This window comes from Pseudonaja textilis, chromosome 8 (assembly GCF_049901715.1).
Source record: "Pseudonaja textilis isolate UNSWEBS1 chromosome 8, rPseTex1.2, whole genome shotgun sequence".
Classification (NCBI taxonomy): domain Eukaryota; kingdom Metazoa; phylum Chordata; class Lepidosauria; order Squamata; family Elapidae; genus Pseudonaja; species Pseudonaja textilis.
The window spans coordinates 32,504,162-32,531,192 of NC_141997.1; the positions used below are offsets into that span (position 1 = coordinate 32,504,162).

Sequence of the window (27,031 nt, forward strand, 5' to 3'; positions counted from 1 at the left end):
TTATTTCAAGAGTATGACTGCCTTATTTATTCAAAGGCATATCCAACTTTGGCTGTAATCAGCTGGAAGTAACCAAGAAATCACTACATTGGTTTTAGTTTTTTCATTATGTGCACATGGAGACATTGGCAACAAAATTTAAATTTTCGGATATTCTTCCTTCCCATTCTTTTTATGTGTAACCATCAATAGTGCGTCATTTTCTTCTTTTTCACTAAAACAAACTTGTCAAAACCTCTGAGACATTTTGAAAGAAGCAAGACAGAAAGAGAGAGTGGGGGAGATATCTGATTAACAATATTTCCAGATGAAATTACTCATACGAAACATTCACTGAGGGATCTAAGGAGATTAGCAGCATCGAACAGAGATTTCCATACATTCTTTGTTTACAGTTTAAACCCCATTGATTTATTTGAAGCAAACTCCAGTCAAAAGAGTCCTAAATTAACTGACAAGTTAATAAAAGACATTTTACCTCCTTGAGACTTCAAATTGCAAATCTCTCAAATGCAACAATGAATGCTAAACTTCACTTCTCCAGAAGACCCATGGAACACCATCATAGGTATTAGGGTACTATATGTAAGACAGTCTAATTTGGCAATTTTAAGATGTTTCAGACTTCAGGCTTGGAAGTTAAGTAGAATTTCAGGGTCATTTCTCAAAAGTATATTGATATATTTTTATATATCAATGTATAAAAATATCAAGGATTGGTCTTATTGGAAAACAGTGACTACTTTGGCCAATAAAGAATAAAAGTAATACGCTTTTGTTTTCTATCTAAAATATCAACAGTAGAGACCTTCAAGTTTCTACGTTCTATAATATTTCAAGACTTAAAATGGACATCTAACATCGATAAAGCCCAACAAAGAATGTTTTTTTCTGTGCCAACTCAGAAAGCTCAAACTGCCCAAAGAGCTGCTGATTCAGTTCTACAGAGGAATTATTGTGTCTGTCATCTGCACCTCTGTAGCTGTCTGGTTTGGTTCTGCAATCAAACAAGACAGACACAGACTTCAACAGATAATTAAAACTGGAGAAAAAACAATTGCTACCAACCTGCCTTCCATTGAGGACCTGTATAAAAGCAAAGTCAAAAAGAGGGCTGTGAAAATATCTACAGACCCTTCACATCCTGGACATAAATGGTTTCAACTTCTACCCTCAGAACGACACTACAGGGCACTGCACACCAGAACAATTAGACACAAGGACAGTTTTTCCCTGAATATGACCATTCTGCTAAACAACTAATTCCCACAACACTTGTCAAACTACTTACTAAGACTATATTACTATTATTCTTCTCATCTTTCCTATTAACCTATCTCTTCCCACTTATGACTATAACTGTGTTGTTTGTATCTTTACAATTTATATTGTTTTATTTGTTTCCTTGTATGATCTGATTGCTTATTAGTATCCTATGATTATCACTAAGTGTTGTATCTTATGATTCTTGATGAATGAATTTTTATTTTTATTTTATTTTTTCTTATCTACACTGAGAGCATATGTACCAAAGACAAATTCCTTGTGTGTCAATCACACTTGGCCAATAAAGAATTCTATTCTATTGTATTCTGTATCAGCAAAGATTTATAAATGTTTACACACATAATATAAACTGTTTATTCTTATCCAGCTGTAAATGTTTGTGACTATTTCCAGAAAAAAACATAATAGTGTGAAAAGAGGGGGGAAGAGGGGGAAAGAACCAAACCCTCAATGGGTCATTAAAAACCTCAATGGCATAAAAATGATAAATCTCAGCATGACAGCAATTCCGAAACTATTTTGGACATACAAAATCATACCAAACCCTGAAAAATGATACTTAGTAAATTTAAAATTGCATATAAAATCAGAACTTTGTAAAAGAAATGTTATTCTTTTGGGGACTAATTTGACCAAAAATGATGGGATCCACTGAAGCTGAGGATTGAGATATTAATTTTGCTTTAGGCATGAAGCCAGCTGGGTGATCTTCAGTCAGTCATTCTCTCAAGGACTGGTCCTGGCAGTTGAAGCACTTGAAAGGCAAAACCCCAAAATATTGAATCAACTAATTAAATCCTTGTTTAACTATTTTCTAACACAATATCTGAAATCTGTGCTGCATTGGAATAATACAATATATTGGAGATATGTGAGATGTTTGCTATTTTTTGACATAGTTTTGTGAAAAGGAAAACTGTTCAATGCCAGCTTACGCATTTTTTTCCTTTTAAAGTAAATCTATATATTCATACTTTTTAAACTGGGGCAGTGATCTTTCTTAGTGTCTTATTTATTTATGTACAGTATGTAATCTTTTTTTTATTGGAAGTCTACTACATCATCACATAGATAAGGATTTACTGACATATCCTGGATACACACTTATATCTTCTTTGGCATCAATTTAGTTTGAATCTGAATCTCAACAGTCTTTGTGTAATTTTTATTTGTTTTCTTCGGGATCAGTATTCGTTGTCAGTAGCAAATCTTCCGGAATGATTCACTTTATTGCACACTGCCCCAGAATCTGGTCTGATGAAGCACTGTATTTTTAATCTGGCAAAACTTGAATTAGATAATTCCATTTCATCAACTTCACTGCTTGAAAGCTAGTCATTTTTGTAATACAATTTATAATTGAGTAGGAATTTAAACCCCCATCTCTTTAATGAAAAGATGACAAAGTAGCTTCTAAATCATAATCTGGTACATAATCGTTGAAAGGGTACAGTGCCATTTTAAAAATATAAGTAAAGGTTAAAATATAACAAATAGCATAGGGTGTGACGTTACTTCAATCCCAGTATATGCCACCTATAAAAATTATCCTGGTGAAGAACCTGTGTTTTCTACGGACATTACCAGTATATGGCATTTCCCAAAACAACTATAGTTATCTGCATTAAAAAACATGTCATAATTATGGGTTGTTGCAAAATTCTCAAAGCATGAGAGGAAGAATTTGATGAAAAATATGACACTAGAAGAAAAAAGGCAGGCAGCTTTTTTTTTTTTTTTTGCTGATTGTTGCCTTAATTAGGACATCTCTAAATAATCCACTTTCCTCCTTTATTGTGATTGAAATTCACCTGTAAAAAGACAGGCCTTCGAAAGAGAGAACGAGTGGTGGACTATAACAATGGACTTATTTTTAAATTCTTGGTTTATTTTCTCTCTCAACTTTATACCCTGTGATATGAATATAAGTTATTTAATCAGATTTCCATTTTCACAATCTCATTTTAAACTACGTGGCAAAAAGAAAAATGGAAAATGAAATCTTTTTTAAATCGGGAGGCACAATATTCCTTGTGCTATGCAAATCTACAAAACATTGCATTAAGGATAAATGCTTCCATCTGGGTCCTCTGAAACAGATATCTGGAGCATAAGAGCCATGGTGGCACAGTGGTTAGAATACAGTAATGTAGGCTAGTTCTGCTGACTTCCAGCTGCCAGCAGTTCAGCAGTTCGATCCTCACTGACTCAAGGTTGACTCAGTCTTCTATCCTTCCGAGGTCGGTAAAATGAGAACCCAGATTGTTGGGGGCAATAGGCTGACTCTGTAAACCACTTAGAGGGGGCTGTAAAGCACTATGAAATGGTATATAAGTCCAAATGCTATTGCTATTTAGGATAACCTATTTCAGTAAGAAGCCATTTGATCCAGATTTATTTTGAGGGATCATTCACATATCCATGAAGGGCAATGGTGTAAAATATCAATAAAAGGTGGCATTTCTTATCTTGGCAATCTTACAAGACAATGGCTTTGAAGTGGATTGATTAGAATTTTCCTGCAGAAATCTGAAGCTTCTTGTGATTTACCATGATGGGAAAATAAAAAATAACAGTAACATTTTTGCCTTTGAAGAGATCTGAATAATTAAATTATATCTGCAGGGACAGCCCTTCTAGGTAGATGATGACAGCTGACAAATATGCAAGTAAGACAGGAGTATGAAAAGAAGTGTTTACATTTTGCTCAGAAGAACAGTTGCTAGATGAAATTTGGAGCAAGAGTTTCTGCTTCTGAGATAATGAGTTTATTTCTTTCTATAGCTGGGACTAAGGTGAAAAATAAAATTAAAATGGCATATGTCAGAGATACGATGCAATGTGTTGCAAATAATCTTTGAAAAATGGAAGCAGAAGACTTTCTCCTTCTTGAGTTTGGGATGATTAGTTTGAAAATGTGATAAGAGATGCTGTAAGGAGAAAATGTTCATTCTTGAAGTTTATTACTAAAATATATCAGTATTCTCACTTTGTTTCAAATGAGTCTTGTGCACATTATATAAGGCAACAGGTTTAAAAGTCGAAAGAGCAATGTTTCTCAACCTTGGCAACTTCATTTCCCAGAATTCCTCAGCCAGCATCGGAAAGTATGGGGAAGCCAGCATGGCTGGCTGGGGAATTCTGGGAGTTGAAGTCCACACATCTTAAAGTTTCCAAGGTAGAGAAACACTTTCATTGGGAATATAAAAATACACAGATGCAATTTTTAAGTTCTTGCTTGAATGCCAGAAAAAGAGCTGCTCACTTTTTATTTCTGAATGAAAAGCCAAGCTCAGGACTGCTCTTTACCCTCAGCAATTTAGAACATGACAGTAATGATGGCCAGGGCAATATCCCTCTCCCTGTCTCCATTTCCAAGAATCTGGAAATAGCTGTTGCTGGAGGTTCTGCCTTCTTAGAGAATGTTGGTGACTAGTCAGTCTCCTTATAAGCAGCCAGGGAGAAAATGCAAGGGAAGGTTGTGAGGTCCTGCAGTTATGGAGTTGTTACCAGCACTACCCTCTGAGAAGTTAATTTCTGCAGTTATCCTTGAAAACCCTCTTGATGCTGCCACACAGATACAAAATGTTTGAAAAGAGATCCCTCCCAGAAGAAAAACTGCTAAAACTGTAATACAATGACGTGGGTTGAATTCCTAAGAAGGATTCCAGGGGAGTAAGAAGAAGTGTAGTCCAGATATCTTGAGTGAGAGAAAGGGTGAAGACAGCACTTCCCTGATAGTTCTCAGAGTATATCCTTGATATGGATAGTAGAGTGCTTTAGTTTGGCAAGATTCTGTCTATAGGCATAAAATGTTAAAGAAACCTGCTTGGAAAAATCACTTATATTTCTCTAGAGCTTTTGGTTGTAACTCCTCTTTCCTGCTACCTGGTTTTATATTTATATCTATCTATCTATCTATCTATCTATCTATCTATCTATCTATCTATCTATCTATCTATCTATCTATCTATCTATGTCTGTGTGTGTACGTACATAGATACATACATAGATACATACATAGATAGATAGATATATACACATACATACACATACACACATACACACACACAAAATCCTATTGTCAGTATCTTATCTAGCCTATGCATTGCCAAAATAACTAATCAGACTTTGTGAGAATACACAGCAATTTGAACAAACCCAACTTTATATCCCAATTTCTTTGAAGTGGTCCACTGCAGTCCAGGATCCAAGACTCTCTTCAACGTTTATCTAATTATTCACTGAAGTATGGCCTCTATAGCAACCTCTAGACAAAAATGTCACTAGGTGACATTGTGAGGGAGAGGAGAGATTGATTTCTTACTCTGTACCTTCAGTGAATCAAACAGATTGTCGCAACTACGCAATACACGCGTTTGAATTGAAGCCACAGCAACCTGAAGGATGGCATTCCTCTTCATCAGAATAAACTCTGTATCATAATAATATGCAGTCTATGTAAAATGCTGTGAGGTGAAGCTATACGCATTAACCACGATTCATGTGATTGAGTTCATATGAATAATTATCATTAATAATGGTAATCATGGGTAATAAGGGTAATCATGGGTAATGAAGGGTAATGAGGGGAAATTACTATAAATATTGAATCCCAGGAAACTCGGGTTAGATCCAACTTTATTTTATTTGCTTAGCTATTATCTCGGACCTTGTGGAGGTAGGAATAAACAATAAGCTTTTGTGTTACCAAATACTGAAGCAAAGTGTTTTATTTTCTCCCTGCATTTGTGCCAAAGAGTAGCTGAGACAGATCTTGCTGCAAGATGTAAAGTGTAAATGTGTGGCTGCTAGGTGGATGGACAACCATAATTTTATTTGAATTATTTTTATTTATCAGATTTATATGGCTGTCCAGCTATCCAATGAAACTCTGGGCTATGGAAAACAAAACACAGTCAAACCAAAACAGAGACTTCAGAATTAAAAATCTCAAAATACATACATCATAACCAAACCACATACTAACATCTTGGCCCCCAAACCTAGGGGAAGAGACAGTTCTCCGCAGCCTTCTGAAAGTAAGGTTGGAGACATCCTTATCTTGGAGATGGCATGGGATGTGAAGATACCAAGACAGAAAAAGCATACTTCTTAACCAGGAAACACTGCTTGTCGGCACAATTATGTCTACCAGATAACAACCTTAGAGTGTGCATATCATTGGGGATTAATATCTGTTTAATAGCTATACACTATATGGAACTGTGGTACTTCCATCTCTGATCACCAGCACTAAATGATAAGAGATAGAAACTCTATTCCTTAATAATTGCTATGCTATAATTATGAATATTGTCACTAGGAACACTTTCATAGCTACCAACAAAGAATGGAAGAAACCTGAGTCATTAGTTATGATTGAACTACACCTCTTACGAGACTCAATCATATAGTCCATGATGAAGAATGTTGGAAGTTATATTCAGCAATATCTGAAAAGAGATCCTCCCTCCTGGCAGGAAATAATTTTCAAAAATATCTCTAAAAGCCCAACCATGATGATGTAGTTCACAATGTGGGCCCTCAGCTCCCACAGCTTGCCCAAGAAAAGCCTTTGTTTCTTCTGGATTTTTAGTGTGATAAATAGCATGAGTACAAACAACTGCCCCTTTGCCACTCTTATCACCACTGTGTAGCTTTGAACATACTTTTAAAAAGAAGCAAATAAGTGATATCTGTTATGATATATTTCCTATCACAATTGAGCTTTTTGACAGTACAACTTCCTCTCATGCTAGCTGCATGCAATATTAAAAGTATAATATATCATTACCATTTGTCAAAGTACCAGTAGTAATAAGTCCCATGGATTCTTGCTTTTTCGATGTATTTATATCTTCTCTGAAGGACCAGGAATTAAGGGAAAGAGATGAAGGGGCTAGCAGGCTGGCCTCTTTCTCAATACCAAATGAAGATTGACACACCATTCCCATCTTAGCGAGAAACTTGGCAGTACAGCTATCATTTTTGACATAGTCCAAAGGAAAAGAAACATTCTACAGTTATTCACACCCCAACAAATTTCCCTCCTAGCTATAATGTTGACATAGATGGAAAGCTGCACACCACAAATGACAGTGCATAAAAATTTGAGTCTCCAGTGAAGCCATAGAAAAGAAAGAGAAATCATTTTGATTACCTTAGATACCCTGTTGGCAACTTCTCTGCCCACGGTCAGTCCCTGAACAAATGTCCTTGCCGCGATGAAAGCTCTCGTCACCTGAACCTTGAGTTTCCTGGGTACGTCTCCGAAAGGCTTAAGCTGGTCTGTATATTTGCTTACACACTCTAGATAGTCCTCAGAGAAATGATAGTGGGGGTTTATGAGCTGGAACATTCGCTCTAATAGACGGGCCCAGAAGTCATTCAACATCTCCTCCAAGTTCACATTGCCTCCCGTGTAATATCGTTTCAGTTCTATAAAGAGGTCCTGGAATACTTCTGAATTCTGCATGTACAGCATGCCATATGTTCGTACGAACATATCATTTAAGGACCTTTCTGCGTTCTCCAGGAGCTCTCGGAAAAATTCTACACAAAGAAAGAAAGGGGGGGGGAAGCATATGGATGAGGAAATAATGTAACAACAAGCAATAACAAGAGTAGTAAGAACAGAAAATGGCAACCTAGGTGGTGAGTAGGAAAAGGGGAACACGTGGAGATTTTTCAACTTAACTTGGAACAAAAGGAGAACAGAGGGATACATGAAAGAGATCTATGATATGCATAAATGTACAGAATTTTAAAATGGAGAAGCCTTTTTTAATCCAGTAATATTACAATCCAGATTATGATACATTTAATCTAATAATGATTATGATAATAATATTTAGGCCAATTAAAGGAACTAATACTTCATATAAAACACAATTAAACTATGGAATAGACTCAAGACTAGAATCTTAAGAGGAGCTAATGATAATTAAGAATTCAATAAATTCAGGAACATATGGCCACAAACAGCTATAAAAGGCCTCTAATATCAAAAATACTATAATTTTTAGCTGTTGTATATTTTATTTATTTATTTGTTTGTTTGTTTGTTTGTTTGTTTATTTATTTATTTATTTGTCAAAAGCTTATAATATAACAGAAACAAGAATAAAGATAAGTTTAAATACAAGAAATAGGAACTAATATTTGGGGACAATAGGACAGGGACGGTAGGCACGATTGTGCGCTTATGCACGCATAATTTATCCAAGCTTGACACAGCTCACATGATAAATGTTATTAATCAAAACAAACCCACAATGCAAACAATAAAATATTACAAATATAAACAAAGAGTGCCATCAGGGACTAAACAAAAGCTAAAATAATTGCCTAACTGGATAAAATCATTTACCTTAAAAACCTAAACTTTTCTAAAGATTTTAATCCTTAAAGATCAAAGTAAAGGGAAAACTGGATTAAATGGATTAGACTTATGTTCTTCATATGAATACCAAAACGACTGTCTCAACAATATACAGTTATTGCATCACTTCTGGCTTTAATGGATTGCTAATGAGAAAGACGTATAGTATAGTATAGTAATTATATTTATCTTTTAAAAAAAATCTGATAACCCTACAATACTTAGCTTTGCTTCTATTGGAGAAGTTAAATAGCAGTATATGCTGCAAAAGAGCCTTAGATTTGAATTGCAAAACATTTCCTTAGAAACCATATTAAAATAGAAAGGGTTGGATTCCTCATGAGAGAGCAAAATCAAATACCCAGAGCTTTAAATATGCTAAATATGTTTTAAGGAAGCTGTTATAAAAGTTTCATTTATATTTCAAAGACTGATTCAGTCTTTAAGCACTGAAAGTAGAGTAAGTCTACTCCTTAGGTACTGAATTCTTGGCATTTTGAATACTAAATAAGTACTTAATTGAGTACTAAATATAAGAGCTGTGGTGGCACAGTGGTTAGAATGTAGTACTGTAGGCTAACTCACTGCCAAATGCCAGCAGTTTGATTCTCATTTCCTGAAGGTTGACTCAAGACTTCCAACTATTCACACAACTTATATATTGGGTCACAGTTAGCTCCTGAAGATCTAGTTTTCTGAAGAGCTAAAGTAATTTCTCTTTGGACTTTACTCAGTCTCATCAAAACTATAACTCTATGGAACTTCCTCTAATAATCATATTTTTAAATATAAAATTTACAGAAGAATATTTTTAGCACAAATCTATACAAAGCCCTTTTAAATGTACCTTTAGTTTAGTGTAGGGTTTTAGGTTTAAATTCCTCCAATAACTAGCCTAATATACATTTTAAAAAACCCAAAAGGTTTTGAAATTTTGGGCTTGGACAATCTGGAACTGCGCCGCCTGAGGTCTAAGCATAGTTCACAAAATTGTCTGCTACAACATTTTGCCTGCCAACAACTTCTTCAGCTTCAATCACAATAATACACGGGCAATCAATACAAATTTAAGGTAAACCACTCCAATATGACTTCAGCAACAGAGTGGTCAATGCCTGGAATGCCCTCCCCGACTCCGTTGTTACAGTCTCAAAACCCTCACAGCTTCAACCTCAAACTGTCTACCATGGACTTCACCCCATTCCTAAGAGGTCCGTAAAAAAGGTGTGCATCAGTGGTGGGATTCAAAAAAAAAATTATTACTATTTACTACTTCTTGTTCATACAAATAGTCCTTGCTTAACGACTGGCTCATTCAGTGAACTAAATCTTGAGAAAAAATGGTATCTTTTAATGCAATGTTAACTTGTAGCCCATCTACGCCATCTTGCCTCAAAATCTGTAAAATACTAAGTGCAAACTAATTGCACACTTGTTTCTATATTGGTAAAAAAGAAGAAGAAGAAGAAGAAGCAGAAAATCAACAGAATGTAGTAATTTTATTGTCCCCTACATGGCCATAAATGTTAAGTGCTGCTGTTTTTATCAAGCATATAATTAAGTGTGTGTTCCCATTAAGCAATATAATATTAGGCTTCATTATGAAATTACACTGTTCAGTTAGTTTAGTATCTAAAATACAGTTGTCACTTTTAGTGTGATACAGGTATAATTTCATTAGGCACCTGTTACTTTCCTAGACAGCTAAATAGTACTTAATTCATATTTGCTTTTTAACTAGCAAGTTAAGCTGCATTTTAATTAGTAGAAACTTTCCACCCCAGAGTTAACCATGGTGATAATGTCGAATTAATTAATATTATGTTATGCTGAGACCTTGTTCTAGATCAATAAAACAGAATAATGGAATATCGGGTCAGGGATTACATTTCTGAATATTCATTCATTATAAAAACAAAAAAACAAAAATGGGCACACAGGAAGTAGAATAAGGTAGATTCGTTTTACAGATATTAGGAGAAAAAGGTGTGCTTAAAAACCTGTAGTCGGAAAGCAGTGTGTAGTTAAAAGCATATATGTTTTATTTAGCTATTCTTCCCGAAGCCCTTGTTTACTTTAAACATGTGAAAGTAACACATCACACAAACCATCTCATTTACATAGACCAATGTCTATTTAGAGAATGCAGATTAAATGCAAACATTTGCCAAATTTGACAGATGAAAACGGTAACACTATTCATGAATACCCTATTCCCAAATATGACTCAGTTACTAAGTACTCTGCTAAGAAAATTTTTTTTTTTTTTTGGACTTAAGGCATGCTAAAGAATATGCCTTCATCAATGATTTTCCTATCTATTTTCTAATTGATTTGCTTGTTTTTCAAGCTATCTTATGCCATAAACTCCTCTGGAAACAGAAATTCAAATTGTACTGAATTTCCCCACCATAGTGTTTATTTTTCTACAATCTAGCAGTGCGATGATATGCAAAAACCCAAGGCTTAATTAAAAAAAAGTCCTTGGGTTCTAAGAAGTGATCAGGGCAACAGACTCCTAACTTCCTAGCATATTTTAAATAACTGCTTTTTTTAATAGTGTATTTTTAGATTTGCAGTTAATTAATTCATGTTACAGCTTAGGGATGTTCTAAGGGCATCTTTAACACATTTCCCCAATGTACATTTTTATCAGAGGGTTGGATATTCTCCTCTACCCAAAAAGGTGAGATTTTCATCATTCAGTATCTTACATACAATATAAAATTGTACAGTCTAATCAGGGGTGGGATTCAATTTTTTTTAACAATCGGTTTTGTGGGCGTGGCTTAGTTGGTGGGCGTGGCTTGGTGGTCATGTTATTGGCTGGGCATGGCCAACTCAATATCACTCACATTGAGGCACGGATCTCCTCGCTTGGCCTCTCATGACTGTGGGGATGCTGCAAGTCGTAAGTGTGAAAAATGGTCATAAGTCACTTTTTTCAGTGCCATTGTAACTTTGAATGGTCACGCCACACAAACAAAGTACCAGCAAAGGAGGGGAAAAGGAACTCCAGAGAAGTTCCTGAGACAGAAAATCTAGTCCTGCCAAGAATGTAATAAGAGTGAAAGGAGAGGCAGTTTCTGTAAGCAACACCAGAATGTTTCCTTCTGCCTTCCTTGCAGGATTAGGCCAGTCATTTCTTCTAACAACCGGTTCTCCGAACTGCGTAGAATGTTAGCAACTGGTTCTAGCGAATAGGTGCGAACTGGTAGAATCCCACCCCTGAGTCTAATATTGGGCATCTTCAGATAAACCATTCATTGAAACTGTAGAAGAGACTTGAAGATTCTCCAATCTTAAGCATTGCTGAACCACTCTGTCCTGAAGGAAAAAAAGTGCAAAATAACCAGAACTGGAAACATCTGAAAGCAATGACTGGAGAGAAAATGTTGAGATAATCCTGGTTGAAATTTTCCAGTTAATTCCCTGGGATCCATGAATGCCTGCAAGCCTTTTCGTAATTGCAGAGCTGAAGTGTTCTCCAACCATTCTTGGATCAGAATGAATTTTGCTGACCTTCCGGCCATCCCTACACTCTCTCTGCTCCTAGTCATGTAGCCAAGTGATCAACATTATCTATCTGAATTAATGAGTTGATAAAGCTTAACAAATGTTATACAGTATTTTGAGGCTAGGGAAAATATTGGCCCCAATATCGCCAAGGGTGACTTAGGGTTGGCTCACTTGTGCCTGAGGCTGACTGAAGACAAGGTCACAAGATCACGGTAGGAAATAACAAGTGGCCAGGCCATGCTTGCGCAGTGCAAGAGGCAAAAACTTCCGCAGAACCAAGCCCATCAACAGTACCTACACCACTGGTATCTCCAAAAGATGTAAAATGTATTAACAAATTTACAGACCTCAATAGAAAATATACTTCTCTGAGGATTACCTTCTCAAACTGGAGAGAAAGAGAAAAGAGGTAGGAAAGAAGCTTTACTCTTTTTGCAAGAAACAGGTGGAAATGGTGGAACGTGGAGGTGGAGATCCTAGAAGGGACAGTATTTCAATCAAGAAAGGCAAAGAAATAAGGAAGAATCCCTTGCCAAATTTTCTGTACTTAGTTCCTGCCCTAGTAGTAATGGGATATATCAGTGGTGGCTAACCTTTTCAGCACTGAGTGCCAAAATGGGAGTGCGCTCACATGCTGGAAACCAGAATAGCAGCTCCCTGACGCGCATGTGGGAGCACCGGAAGCTGGAAGCTTTGCTTTCCTGTGTGTGTATGCGCACGGACCGCCTGGTTTTCTGGTTTCTAACATGCATGCGTGCGCGAAGACCAGCTGGCCAGCATGCACATGCGCTCCGGGCAGCTGCTCTTCCAGTTTCTGGTGCTCCTGTGCATGCAAAGACCAGATGGCCGGCATGTATGTGCATGCCAGAACCCGGAAGAGCAACAGGCAATGGCTGGTATGCCCGGAGAGATGGCTCTGTGTGCCACTTCTGGCACACATGGCATAGGTTTGCCATCACGAGGTATACCATATGATCCAAATGAAGAATCACCTGGAGTTTTATTTCTAGACTGGAAGTATATCCAGACTGGAAGCATAGAGACTGGAAACCACTGCCTGATGGGAACAATCAATTAATGTGGGATGGGGGTGTTAAGGACAGTTGACACTCCCCGAAAGCCTAAATTTTGATATCTTTAGGCCTGCAAAGTATATCGGGCCTGAAGTGACATTGCAAAATATACCTAAGCACACCAGCCTTGATCCGTTCCTCAAAACGTTTCAGACTAGTTTAGTCAAACTGAAATACAAAAAATTCAAACTTTATTTTCAAAGTCTTCCCCACAGAATTTTCTGGCCAATGACCAGAAAACTGGTCATTGGCAATGACTTCAAGGGCTGTTGGTTTTTCCTTCTTTGTGTGCCACATGGATTTGCAGTCTCTCACATGAATAGACAGAACATAAGAAACCTGGGGGTTTGCCAGGAATCCAATGAACAATTTACAAAAGCAAACTGATTCAGATGCAGGTATTTTAATCCCTTGGATTACCTCTCTTTTCACCTTTTTTAAATCAATATAATATTCAAGAATGCCATTCATTTAAGGTAATTCTGAGAAAGTAACAAACATCACATCTCATTTTTGTACATTAGACGCCACCACACAGCTGCAGCTGCTGATTTTATCCACATCTTTAATTCAAGATTGAAGGTTCAATACCAAAATACCCAAGAACAGATTCAGCAATTTAGGGTTCACCTTGATCAGTTTCCTAAGACACATGCCTGTACAAATTATCATCATAAATAGAAACGGTGAATTGTAAATTAACATGTAGTGTGTGTTAATACCAAAATCTGTTTTCAGCAGCTATCAGCTGAATGCTTTTGTATCAATTGCCTTATTTTTTAAATTGAGAATAATGAATATGTGTATCTTTCAAGCTTGATTTTTTTTAAAAGTATTTTCTCATCACCTGCTACCTTACAATTACTCCTAAATATCACTAGCATTTCAAGCAGAGTCTAGGTGATAATGATAAACAATGCACTTTTAACTGGGAAAGAGGAGTGATATTCTGGATTAGTTAAACTATTGCAGAAGTTTAATATCTGCAGGGACAGAGATCTCTGGGGCTTTTTTGTGTGTGGTGGAGGGGGTTGCCATGGGAATTCAGGCAGTGGTGGGATTCTACCAGTTTAACAGCCGGTTCTGTGAGTGCACGTAACATTCAAAAACGGCCAATTTACAGCTCTAAAACTTCTACAGCAGTGCCAATGAGTAAAACAGCTAAGGTGTGGCAATCTGCCGTGCCGCGCCTCAGCTGAGCTCCAAAATATAGGATGGACTAGGGCAGGTGGGTTGGGGCTAACTGATTGTCATTCATACCGGTTCTCCTGAACCGGTGTGAACCAGTAACAGCCTATCCCTGAATTCAGGGATCCAGAGGATGAGTTTGGAGAGGTTTCTTTTCCCCAAAAAAGTCTTGTTTGTTTACCTAACTTCTTCTTCTTAATGACTGATGTAATGACTTGCCTTCTTCTGGCCTCAACTGCTGCATTCGGTTATCGTCAAACCCAGCCATCAGCTGGGCTTCTAATGGATGGAATGCTAACCTTTCACAAGATTAGAAACACAAGGTGCTCTGGAGATAATAACATTCAGATAGGTTTATTTCAAAGGGCAACTCAATCCTGATTTTGTTCATGGGTCATTTGACAGATCATTTGCTGATGTGGGAAGGGGACGTGGTTGGGCGTGTGTCTTTCCAATCCTGTCTTCTGAGCCAATGCTCCAACTATATCAAATTAGGAAAGAATTGAGGAGAAACAGATCATTCAATTGTTGGCCTCTGACACTTTCCAAAATGTCCAGCCTGTCTCATTACCACACTGACTCCACTTAGGCTCATTTAAATTAGAATAGATTTTCACTGACCTGTAACATACACATTAATGGTTAATATTTAATGGTCTGCAACGTCTATACCTGAGTATAATTACTCTCTAAAAAATAGAGTATAAAAAGATTAGTTCTGATTATGACTAAATGCTTTCTCTGAAAAAGCCATGCAAAAAGGTTGCCTTAAGATATAGGTTTTTAAAAAATTGAATAACCGACCCCAATTTTTTTTGAATAATTTCTTTCTTTAGAGTTTTTATCCCTTTGTTTGTTTGTTTTTACAAATAATTCAAAATGGTGAACATATTGAGTATGTTCCTCCCCCTCCTCTTTTCCCCACAACAACCCTGTGTGGTGAGTTGGGTTGAGAGAGAGTGACTGGCACAAAGTCACCTAGTTGGCTTTCATGGTACAGTCTCCCGATTTCTAGCCTAACCAACAGACCAAACTGGCTCTCTATCCTCTTTATAAGTTATTGCATAACTTTTGTTACTTCCTGTTTTCTGCTTCCTAGTCTGAAGCTGAAAATATTGGCCTAACATGCTGGATAAAGGAACTTACAAGCTGCACCCAAAGTTATGGTTGTTGCGGCAACCTGCGGTAACATTTGGGACCTCGGCAATTTACTCACAAAGTTGCCTCCAACCTGTTTCCCACCCTTCGAAACCTGGGAGGTCCAGGGTGACAACAGAGTTAACTGGTGTGGGAAGCCCCTCCCCCCCAAAGAATGAAATATTTTGGGAAATATTAAAAAAGGCAGAATGTTATATATGGAGAAACATGCTCTTAAAGACAGAAAGCAGCCCCCAAGTCTTACTTAATAACCCACAGCAGATGCCAGCACTTAAGGAGATAAAGAGTTAATTGAAAGAGGAAACCAACTATCTAGTTAGTTCTATTCATAAGCAAAGCAAATGCTGCAGACAGAAATCCATTCAAGACATTTTGAAACTCCTTAGCAGAATGGTAGGATTAGAGAGCAGCCCCTCATCCAAGATCCAACATAGGACAAAGGCCATTAGCCACAATGACAAAGGCCATTAGCCACCCACACTCTTTCAGAACACAATCACCAACAGAACAGTTCAAACTTCAAAATCACAGAAACCTATAAAGATCCATCCACTCATTCAACCATTTGTTCAGCTGACCCAGAACTGCTGTTGGTTCTGTTCATCATTAAACTTTCATTTCAATCAGCCTCCGTGTTGTTTCCAGAGTCTTTTTCCAAGCTTGGAATTGAACCAGATGGGTTTTTCCTTCCAACACTGGTATACAGAAAGCTGCTGTGGGCTGGGTGGCCTGAGCTGGCAACAGGGTAGAGTAGCATGCATAAATAAGTAGCACTTATCTTTGCATGATTTGGAAAAGATGCCAACCATTTTTTAATCTTACAAACAATAGCGAGACCTTGCACCATTCTTACAATCATCCAGAAGGTCCCTTTTCCACAATTTGGAAACGGAGCCTTCTATATGATTGTGAGAATGGTGCCTGCTTGCAGAATAGTGAAAGGTGCCATCTGTAGGAAGGTTACACCACAAACCTGTTGGGTGTTCCCATCAACCTGCTACAGAAAAATACAGCAGTAATTGGAACAATTTACATGTGCTGCCAGGCACTGTAGTCACCTGCACTTCTGGTCTCAGCAGCTTTCTAAGCCAGTAGGCGGTGTAGGAACCAGACCAGGCCCCCTATCTTGTGGCAGCTTTCTGCACACTGGTGGGGCCTTTAGTAGTTGTCCTGAGTTCCCTAGCCCGTGGCATTTTTCCAGGTACCATATGTCTCCTACAATGACCTCCACCTCTTGAGACATCTCCATGCTTCACTTAACCCCAACAATCACTTAAATGTTGAACTGGGAGAGCCAGAATTGTGGTTGTTGAGCAAAACGGTCATATGAATCTCACTTGATGACCATTTCACTCAATGACAGAAGATTCCAGGCTCCATTGTGGTCATAAGTCAAGGAATACCTGGAAAGGATGGAATGGAATAGGAATAGACACACAAGGAATTAACCATCTTGTCAAAGCTGGAATGCTCCATCCTCTTATTATTGAGTGAAACCCCCACATACGAAAGTCTTATTTCAGGCACATTATAACAGTGGCATATTTATGAGGTACTATAAAATAGGCTCTCATTTCTACAGATGTGACAGCACAGAATTATTCATTATAATTGCTGTTGTTATATGCTCATAAAACCCTCATGCTTTATCTCTAAGCAATAAGAGGAAACATCATGTTAACAATTTGGGTTCAATGGAATTTTTACTGAAATCTCATCCACTGAGAAATTATACAGCTTCAGGGCAAAAGATACCCCTGCTGGAATTTTGACATCTTTATCCTGCAAGACAATGGAACTTTGGGAGATTACACAATATTCCCGTCATCTTAAGCTATTTGTGCATTTTAAAACCTTACAGAACAGACAAATGTACGTTTCCACATGGTATTAAGCCAAGTAATATCCGTTTTCCTTTCCTTGGTTGATTTTTGAGCTTGATTTTAGAGGACAAATCTATCAATTTGGCATTTAGCCAGTTTTTTTTTTTTTTTAAATCTACTCAATTAGTCATGCTCCATTTATGTAGAAATTGCAGACCTGGTGAGTTCTTATTTGAAAATAATTTAGAAAAAAATTCCCCGCCTATCTCTCCTTGCCAACTGTGCAATAGTACTTCTATTCTCAGTATAGAGAAAGCTTTGCTGAGCCTATCAATTATACAGTGGTAATGATCAGAAACCTGCCAGGAAAAAAAAATCTAATTCACCACCATGAACCTGGCATTAAATAATAATATACATTACTTATAAGTAGCCTTTTAAAAGCTAAGTATAGATTGGTGATCCAGCATTTTTGTTTCCTTCCATATTTATTTTTTAATTGTTCATATTAATGACTTCTCTTAATTTGTAGTTCTCACTGACAATTGTTTTCTCTTGCATGAGCTAAATATATATGAAGCTGAAGGGTTCTCTAGTCAGGCTCCAAACTTTGTCTGATTTATAGAAGCTGTAGTAGACAGCTGAGCCAACAGAATAGAAAGTTAAAGATCCTACATATCCTCTCTGGCTTGCTTCCTGCTCTTTAGTAGTGGCTTGGTAGCTATGGCTATGACCAACTATCTTCTAAGATGCACCCTTGCTTCCATCCCCTAATCCAAGAATGTGAGTGTGAGAGAGTTCACAACTGAGAATCAAAAGATAAATATCCAAAAAGCGAAATAATTTCAACAATGCAACTTTTCCCCTGTTGTAAGGAGGTGAGGGGTCGGGAGGACTCATCTCTATCTCCCCCTTTGGAGATAAGACAGCCTTAAAAGAGATAAATAAAATCAAACTTTTTTTTAAAAAAAGGAAAGGTTAAGTGGGTCTCCCTCACTATTAAAGATGCAACACTCGAAAATATAAATTAGCGAGTTGCCAAAGCAGAAGTATATAGCTGGCAACTTAACTGAGAAGAAAAGATCCAATAGAAAAATCCAGGACCCTCGTCTAACTGTGGTACTGATAGACTACAGATGAACTCTCATTGTCACCAAGTCATCATTCAAAATAAAGAGGTTGCTCAAGTGAGGGAAATTTACCTGAGCAACTTGCAACCTTTCCTGTTGCCATGCTCCCTTCCAGCTGCCCACATGCCAGGGTAACATGTCAGTGCCGAAGTGGACACAACTTTCCAATGTTATTCCCTTGGGAGTAATGGATCCCAGCATGCTATATGTTACCCCTTTTGAGGTACCATGCTTCAAAAATTATTATCCAACAACACACTGTTTCATCCAATTGAAGGCTACAAACAAAGCCAGTATCAATAGAAGAGAACATCCGTAGCTCAGGGTTGAACTATGAATCCTTGTTGCTCACTGAGCTTGGTGGGTTTATTTTATTTTTTTCTTTTGCATACATTTCATTATCAAACTAGTTAACTTCAGCAGTGCCAGAAGGGAGTGAAGGTAGCCCTGATTTTTATATACTAGCGACTTCCCCTGTCAGTGTTGATTGGAATAGTTCTGGGGATTAGTTGATTAGGCTGTTGTTTACTCTTAGTTTGTTTGGGATATTGTTTACTTCTCAATTGTTAATCTCAATTGCTAATCTTGATGTTAATGGAGGGGAGGTGTTGCTGGTGGGGAGGTCTTTCTGTTTCCTTTTTGGCTTGTCTCTTTTTAGTAGTAGGTAGATGATGTTTATCTCTATCAGTTTGTAGAGATTCTCAGTCATCCAGGTCATGCTGTCCCGAAGGTCCTTTTTTTCAGGAGGCAACTGGACTTTCTTGTTTTTTTCTTTTGAAGATGTTTTGCTTCTCATCCGAGAAGAAGCTTCTTCAGCTCTTCCATTCCACACTATTCTGTCACTATCTAATATCTAATAATATTAACGTTTAACTTCCTTAGATTAAAATCTTATTTAGCTTTATAAAAATAACCTATCATTTTTTTTTCTTATTCTGGAACTTGCCATGTCGTTTTGCAAACTTGTTGTTTTGAAGATCTTTAATAGACTCAAGACAGTAAAATAGGTAAATTCTAATCTGATTAGGAAATGATGTAGATGTATGCAACCCAGGGTCCCTTAAAAGTTTCCACTGTGGTTGAGAGTGTGATGTCTTCCGGGCACTAAATCAGCTAAATCCTTACAAGGAGAAGCCATCCAGACCACTAGTGGGTGATCTTCCATGCCCTCATTATCCAGAAAGTTTATGTGGGGCTGCTCTACTTGCCTGTCCTTCAGTTGTAGCCTTAACTTCATCTCCACTTGTTCTTAGCAGCTATTCTTCTCCTGGAAGATCTGCTCTAAAGCTTATTTATTTTCTATGAATCTTAGCTGGAGTTCAAAGAAGGACTTTAAGAAAAGAAATTTGATGTGATTGTGGCCAAAGCCCCCACAGCTCTTAGAGAATTGGAATTTAATTTCTGCAAGCAAACAACCAACCTCAGAAAATGCCCAAGAACTCCACCGTTCAACCCTGAGATATAGATTTATTCCTGTTGTGGTTCTCCGGTAGCAGGTGCGGACGGCTGAGGTCTCAGAGATGAGGGGCCTGTGTGTGATGTAGGGATGGGGCCAGGACCACCAGGGAGTGAAGTGTTGCCTTCAGAGACTGTGGAGGCTGGAAGCAGTGATGAAGAGGACCCTCGTATGCACAGGGCTGCTCGTAGAAAAGAGCAGCTGCAGTAGCAAGGGCGATTCGGGAGTAGGGCTGCAAGGTAATGGCCCCACCCTGAGAAGATAAAAGCCAGCCTGAGAGACCAGTATTCTTTGTAAGAAACTAAGAAGTTCTTGCACTTCAAGCCTTGTGGAAGTTCAGACTATCATGGTTTTATTTAAAGACTTTTTGTTTGGAATATTTCTTGGCAACTTAATCTAGTGCTTTTGGCAGCCTTGCACAAGGCTCGTTCTTATCAGAGACAATTAATTTTAATAACCTTTTAACTGTGGATTAACAGAATTCGCAGAGAAGCATTAAAAGGTTTTGCTTTTATCTCTGTTTGGTGTTTGTTTACTTGGAACAAGGTTTGGGTCAGAACAATTCCCTTCTATTGTAACATGTATTTTCCAAATTAATAAAGAGCAATATCTTTATCCTATGGTTTCCAAAGCTCTTTGAATATACTGATATAGCTTTCAAAAGAAAAATGTATATATTAGGAAAATGTGTATATAGAATGTATGTAAGAGAGAAGATTGTTTAAAAACTGTCTTTAAAATTTATCCCATCCTAGGAGGAAAATAATGCAATTTGGGGGAATTCGTGAACTCATGGTTCAGGAGTAATGCTCCCAATTAATTCAAGACTCTGAGGTCTTAGCTTCCTCAAAAATCCTGTTTATTGGGTACATCATATTGGCACAGTCAAATGTGAAACTAATACTTAATAATTCCCGTGGTTTTTAAAGAATAGATATTGGCCACAGGTCAAGTTAGCCAACCAAGTTGGTGATGAACTTCTCAGCATTTCCTCCTGCCATTGCCAGGGCATGCTGAGCTGACCTTGGTTCTCAGGAGCCTTATCATTGTTATGTCTGGCACATTGGAGGAAAACATTTTGCATTCCATAAGTCCCCCTGCCCCCATAACTAAGAAATGAAGCAAGAAAAATATGGCTTCTGCTAGAGTCATTTTGAGAGTTGACACTCTATGCATGAAAATACTATGAATTTTCATTAATTATTCTTGGATAGCTTTCCAAACTGATGTGCTAAATTGTGCTTAACACAATGTGAACATTATAGAAACATTTGTCTAAACCTAGCTATTAACACTAAACGTGGGGATTTGGGGGAAACAGAAGCAGCAGGTGCTCTAGCATTTGGGAATATGCCAGCAGTAGCAATTCTGCTCCCCCATGAATTCGGGGAAGAACATCTGTGCAGTCATTCCCTTTTCCACACAAAATGTTAAACAGGGAAAAAGAAGAGAATTTATATGACCATTTCTTGCAGAGGTGGCCGCAGATGTGTAGTTTCGGCTATAAAGCAGAGTGGAAAAGCAAATGTTTCATGAAAGAAATACTTCAGAATGGTTCCCCAAACTGTACTTGATAAGCTGTTCTGAATTCCCATTAACAGAAGGAAAAAAACCCCACAATAGAACAAAATATAAATAATGTTCACCATTTACCACAACTCATTTTGACAACAGATCTTCTAAATTGGCCTTTTTAATTCAATGTCCTTCAAAAGCGTAGATGGTACGAGTCCTGAATTAGGCTATCTGGGAATATCTGGTTATTCTAATATGTCTGAAGGACAGCAGATTATTCTTATACTAAATACATTATCCTTTTTCAAAAGAATAAGCAGTATTTCTTTTCATCAGCTTCTGAAGGATGCTTAACTCCTTATGCATAGAAGCAGGCAATAAAATCACAATAGCACATTCTTCTTCATCCCCAAAGAACTTTTATTGCTATGCCTGCTCCCTCATTAATAATAGCCGTGGTCATTAAAGAAATAGAGAAATTAAATGTTCAATGCATCTGAGCATTTCTGTAAAGCTGAATTTAACTGGATTCTGTTTTGCTGGAGGAGGGTTCATTTAAGTCAATGTTTCTCCTGGTGACTACATGAACTGGTCCCTAGAGTTCACTTGGCAAAGTTTTCAGAAATGGTTTATCCTTGCCTTCTTCCTCGGGCTCACAGAAAGTGACTGACCCAAGGTTACCCAGCTGGCTTTATGCCTAAAAGGGGCTAGAACTCACAGTCTCCTGGTGTTTAACGTCTTGGCTTAACCACTACAACAAAATGACACTTTTTAATTGGTTATAAAGAGCTTCAAAATGTGAGTTCCTTAATTTCTATTTGTATAGAACTTAATTTCTTAAATCTCTATCTTTATTTCTGAAAGCTCACTAGATTTCAAATCAAAATACGAGATTTAGTTTCAGCCTTGCACAAACCACCACAAAACCTATGTGTATTATTTATTTTTCTCTGTTGTCTATCCACAATATGGTACACAGATGTCAAACTTGTGACATCACGTTGCCATCATGTGACCTTTTGTGATTTTTTTTACCCTTTGCGGGGCATGGCCTGTGTATAACACATCCAGCGCATGGGCCATCAGTTTGACATCCCTGATATAGTACAATAAAAATGATGATTTTCATTCTCATTGTGTTTACCCATCTATTGTTGTTTAAATGCCCTTTTCTTATTTACAAATGTTATTTGCTCCATGATCCCAATCAATCAGCAATTACATTGGCATTTCAGTGACTAACATTGAATTTTAGCAATATGAGGACTTATAACAAATGAAGCATCTACATGGGTCTCATTCTGAAGATGATAAGATGGGTATCCCATGCCAAATGTGGGTTCATCATACACACATTACTGTACATAAATCCAAATTACTGTACAACTTCAGCAACAGAGTTGTCAATGCCTGGAATGTCCTACCTGACTCCGTTGTTACAGCCTCAACCCCTCACAGCTTCAACCTCAAACTGTCTACTGTGGACCTCACCCCATTCTTAAGAGATCCTTAAAGGGGGCATGCATAAGCGCACTAGCGTGCCTACTGTCCCTGTCTTACTCCCCATTTATTTGTATTTACTTCCTTTGTTCTTTTTTATGTTCATACTTATACTTGTTATCTTGCACATGTTTGACAAACAAACAAACAAGCAAACTTCCATAATGTTGGAATTCATGAGGTCACACTGAGGCACATTTTTTTCTCATGAAAGTGAAGAAAGCAGGTCAACTGATAATCAACTGATTTAAGCTATCATCCAAGGATGCTGTTAGGAACAAAGAGATACAATTTGCTAAAAATTGAAGAACCATAGGAGAATCATCTCTTGGATTTAAGAGTATGGTTAGAAATGCCTGGTTAGAAGTGAAGACCTTGGCAATAAAATTTAAGGTGCTGTTACATTGTGTGAGATACTTCTGTTGTTGGTCAGTTTGTACCAAATAAATATTTGATTCCTATATTTAAACAAAATGCAGAATAATAATAATAATAATAATAATAATAATAATAATAATAATAATAATAATAATAATAATAATAATAATACTTTATTTGCGGTCACAGACCAAAACACAAGTACAACAAAAGAAGAACATGGGAAAATTAATCATGAACCATTGGTCACCAAAAACCTCTGATGGTTACAACTCTTAAAAAAAATTTGGAAACCAAAGATGTGATATATGAGGAGCCACCCCCTAGACAATATAAGAATAAAATACTAACACTGGGTCTAGAATAGTCTGTTTCAAGGAGAGACAGTAACTTAGATCTGCCTGCGTTACACATAGGGCAATATAAAAGGACATGCTCCACAGTTTCAACAATTCAAAAGTATAAAAACTGAACGTTTGATGTTGTTTAAGGACCTGTATATGTTATTAGGCCTGATCATTGATAATATGGAACAGGTATCTTGGGAAAAGGATCAAAGCAATGCCAATGAGCACTAATAAAATTATATAGGAGGCTATAGGGACACTTTGTGGAAAGAGACAGGCCACAGGTCTCTGTGAAAGAGACAATTTAATCAAATTACTATGCAGCAACATTAGTGGAAGAAACTACACAATATTAAGCTCTATAGATAAATTCACAAAGACTTTTCAAACTCTTTGTTGAACTTATAGGTCATTATACGACAAAGAAACTTGAGTAAAAAAATCAATTTTCTCTATAGCCATTTTGTTGTAATATGCAATTTTAAAACATCAGGCTGTTCAGTACTCGTTATCAGCAAGGAAGAAACCTAAAACCAGATTATGACTTCATATATTAACATTTATTATAGGTCATACAGATCAGTGCTACTCTATATAACGTTTATTCCCTGTTAAGAACAGTTTGATGAATTTTAAGAATAATTCAATGATTTTAAAAGGCTGGATTCTAACTTGGTTCCTGATTTAGTTCTCCTATCCCATTTTATCCTGTATGTTTCTTAGGCTTTCTACTAATGAACGTTAAGTGTTCTAAGAAAAGAACCCTATCATTTAGTCAAGGTTTCTTGACTAAATAAGACAGGTTGGTTTTTGAGGGCAAAATGTAGTGTGTTTCCTTCCCAGAGCTTTGTAGGAAATGCAGAATGTAGATCTAACAAAGAAATGATTAAACTGTTTCCCCATTCCCTATCCTTCCAGTCTGAATCTTGATAGACAGTTCTAAAATATTTTATGATTATACAGATCACATTGAAAATAATTTAGAAGCACAGATGGGTTAGAACCCAGTTCCTCCAGGAATTATCTGCAGCTGCTGCAGTACTTGAAAATGCCCTCCCAACAATACTGTATTTTGCTTCGATAGTCAACTGTATGCATGTGGACTGAAGAAAGGTAAGAGTCAGCAAATTGATTCAGCATCTTATAAAACAGAGCCATATTTTATGAAAACCATCCCATTTTAGCTCAATGCTGGTTAAAATGCATCTACAAGGGGCTAAGAAGAGCCATCTGTCTCTTCAAAAGTCAGATATATTGGACAAACTGTGCAAGCATTTTTCATCGTGGCCTTTGTCTTGGACTCACACCATGAAGGTTACTATGAATGAATTAAGTATGATTAACACAAGCTGCCTTTTTCTAAGCAACTGCACTTTTTAACCAAATAATGTTTGTGCACCAAACAAAAAAAAAATAACCCATTTGCTGTAAATAGGAGAATCACATAAGAATAAATGCCTCTGTCTGAGAATCACCTAGGATAGAAAGGAAATGAATAAATATTTAGGATCTGTTGCCACCAATGCTGATATTTCCAGGATGCAATATTTAAAAAATCAATCCTGTGAATAAAACTAAGCCTTGTGAAGAATGAAGAATGATTTCTCTTTGAGGGAAAGATAATATCACTCAGCATTTAATTATTTAAGGTTCCTGGCTGTCAGTAAAAAATATCCTTTACTCATACAAGATAAAAGTACATCTCAGCAGAAGTCTTTCAGTGCACGTTTAGCAATTGTTTTTGATATTATCTCTAAAAAAAAAGGTTGACAATTGAAGGAAGGTCTGTTGCAACCCATTTCCATTCCTTAATTGCCATATAAAGGCACTAACAAATGATTAAAAGAATAAATCAAAAGTTTTCCAGAAACACAAGGCTTCGAGTCACATTAGTGTTTTTCTTTGCTCTAAGATGTTTATTATTTACTCATTTACAAAGCAATGAGCTCTCACTGTTTATGAAAGTTTAATCTCTTATATGTTTACTGCTTTAATATATTTCACATTGGTAAAGTTTACTTTTAAATGAAATCCAGAATTGTGATGTGTGGATTCTACTTTGTACATAGACAAGGTATTATAATTGTATTCATCTACAAGGGAATTAAAATTGGGGTAATTGTTTCTGCTTCATCCATATCCGCATGTAAAATAACAGGATTAATATTTTATCATTTTGGCCTTGTTCTTTGTTAGTAAAATACTCCAGCATCCATCTCTTTTTGGCCCTGGCAACTGGGCAAGCATTTAGAAATTTCAGTTGAATTAGAAAAGAAAACAGAACCCTCAAGATACAGATTTGCATGCTGAATGCTCCATTTTGTAGTAAAAGAAGGAAAAAACAAAACATAATTTTTTAAAAGGGAAATCACACAGAGAGATAACTTTTCAGTACGCTGGACATATTCAAAATGTTACAAGTGAAGATTATAGAATAGAACATTTTTTGAATTGCATTGCTCCCAAAGAAATTGATCTCCCAAACAGAAGGCAGCAGAAGGGACCAATTTCTAGAACAAGTATATATTTAATTTTTGTAAGCAAATATATATATTATTATAGAATTAATTTGGCATCTCTGTGTATTTAACTAAAGCATCTATTCAAACATTAATTTAGGGACCCCAACTCTTCGTTTCTTATTTTTGAAACATTCTTGGGCCAGGCAATCTTTCAAAAGAGATTTATGTTCAGCCTGCTTATACAGTTAGTCCTCGACTTACAACAGTTCATGTCGTGACCATTTGAACTTACAACAGCACTGAAAAAAGTGACTTATAACCAGTGGTGGGATTCAAATTTTTTTTACTACCGGTTCTGTGGGCGTGGTTTAGTGGGCATGGCAGGGGAAAGATCCTCAAAATCTCCATTCCCATCCCACTCCAGGGGGAAGATTACTGTAAAATCCCATTCCCTCTCCACCCCACTAACCTGCTTTCCAGCTCCGTTCTCCTGTGCAGGGCAACAAAAGAAGACCCAGCCAATCAGCTGGGACTTGGGAGGCAGAAAAAAGGCGGGGCCAGGGCCAGTCAGAGGTGGTATTTCCAAACTACTCAAACTTTCTGCTACTGGTTCTCCCAAATACTCAAAATTTCCACTACTGGTTCTCCAGAACTGGTCAGAACCTGCTGAATACTACCTCTGCTTATGACCATTTTTCACAGTTATGACCATTGTAGCTTCCCCATGGTCATATGATTGAAATGCAGACACTTGGCAACTGACTCATATTTATGACGGTTGCAATGTCCAGGGATGATATGATAATCTTTT

The 27,031-nt window shown here is 37.1% G+C and overlaps 1 protein-coding gene and 1 long non-coding RNA gene across 3 annotated transcripts in view; one reads left to right on the plus strand and one right to left on the minus strand.

Annotated features, from left to right (window-relative positions):
* Positions 1–27,031, minus strand: part of GPC6 (glypican 6) — a 900,996-nt gene that overhangs the window by 469,438 nt on the left and 404,527 nt on the right. For both annotated transcript variants that reach the window (XM_026708353.2, XM_087937990.1), the window contains exon 3: positions 7,451–7,842. In XM_026708353.2, coding sequence (XP_026564138.1) covers positions 7,451–7,842 — 392 coding nt within the window. The remainder of the gene's footprint in view (positions 1–7,450; positions 7,843–27,031) is intronic.
* LOC148125167 (uncharacterized) overlaps positions 1–27,031 on the plus strand; it is a 58,329-nt gene that overhangs the window by 27,411 nt on the left and 3,887 nt on the right. The gene's annotated exons all lie outside the window — the stretch shown is intronic.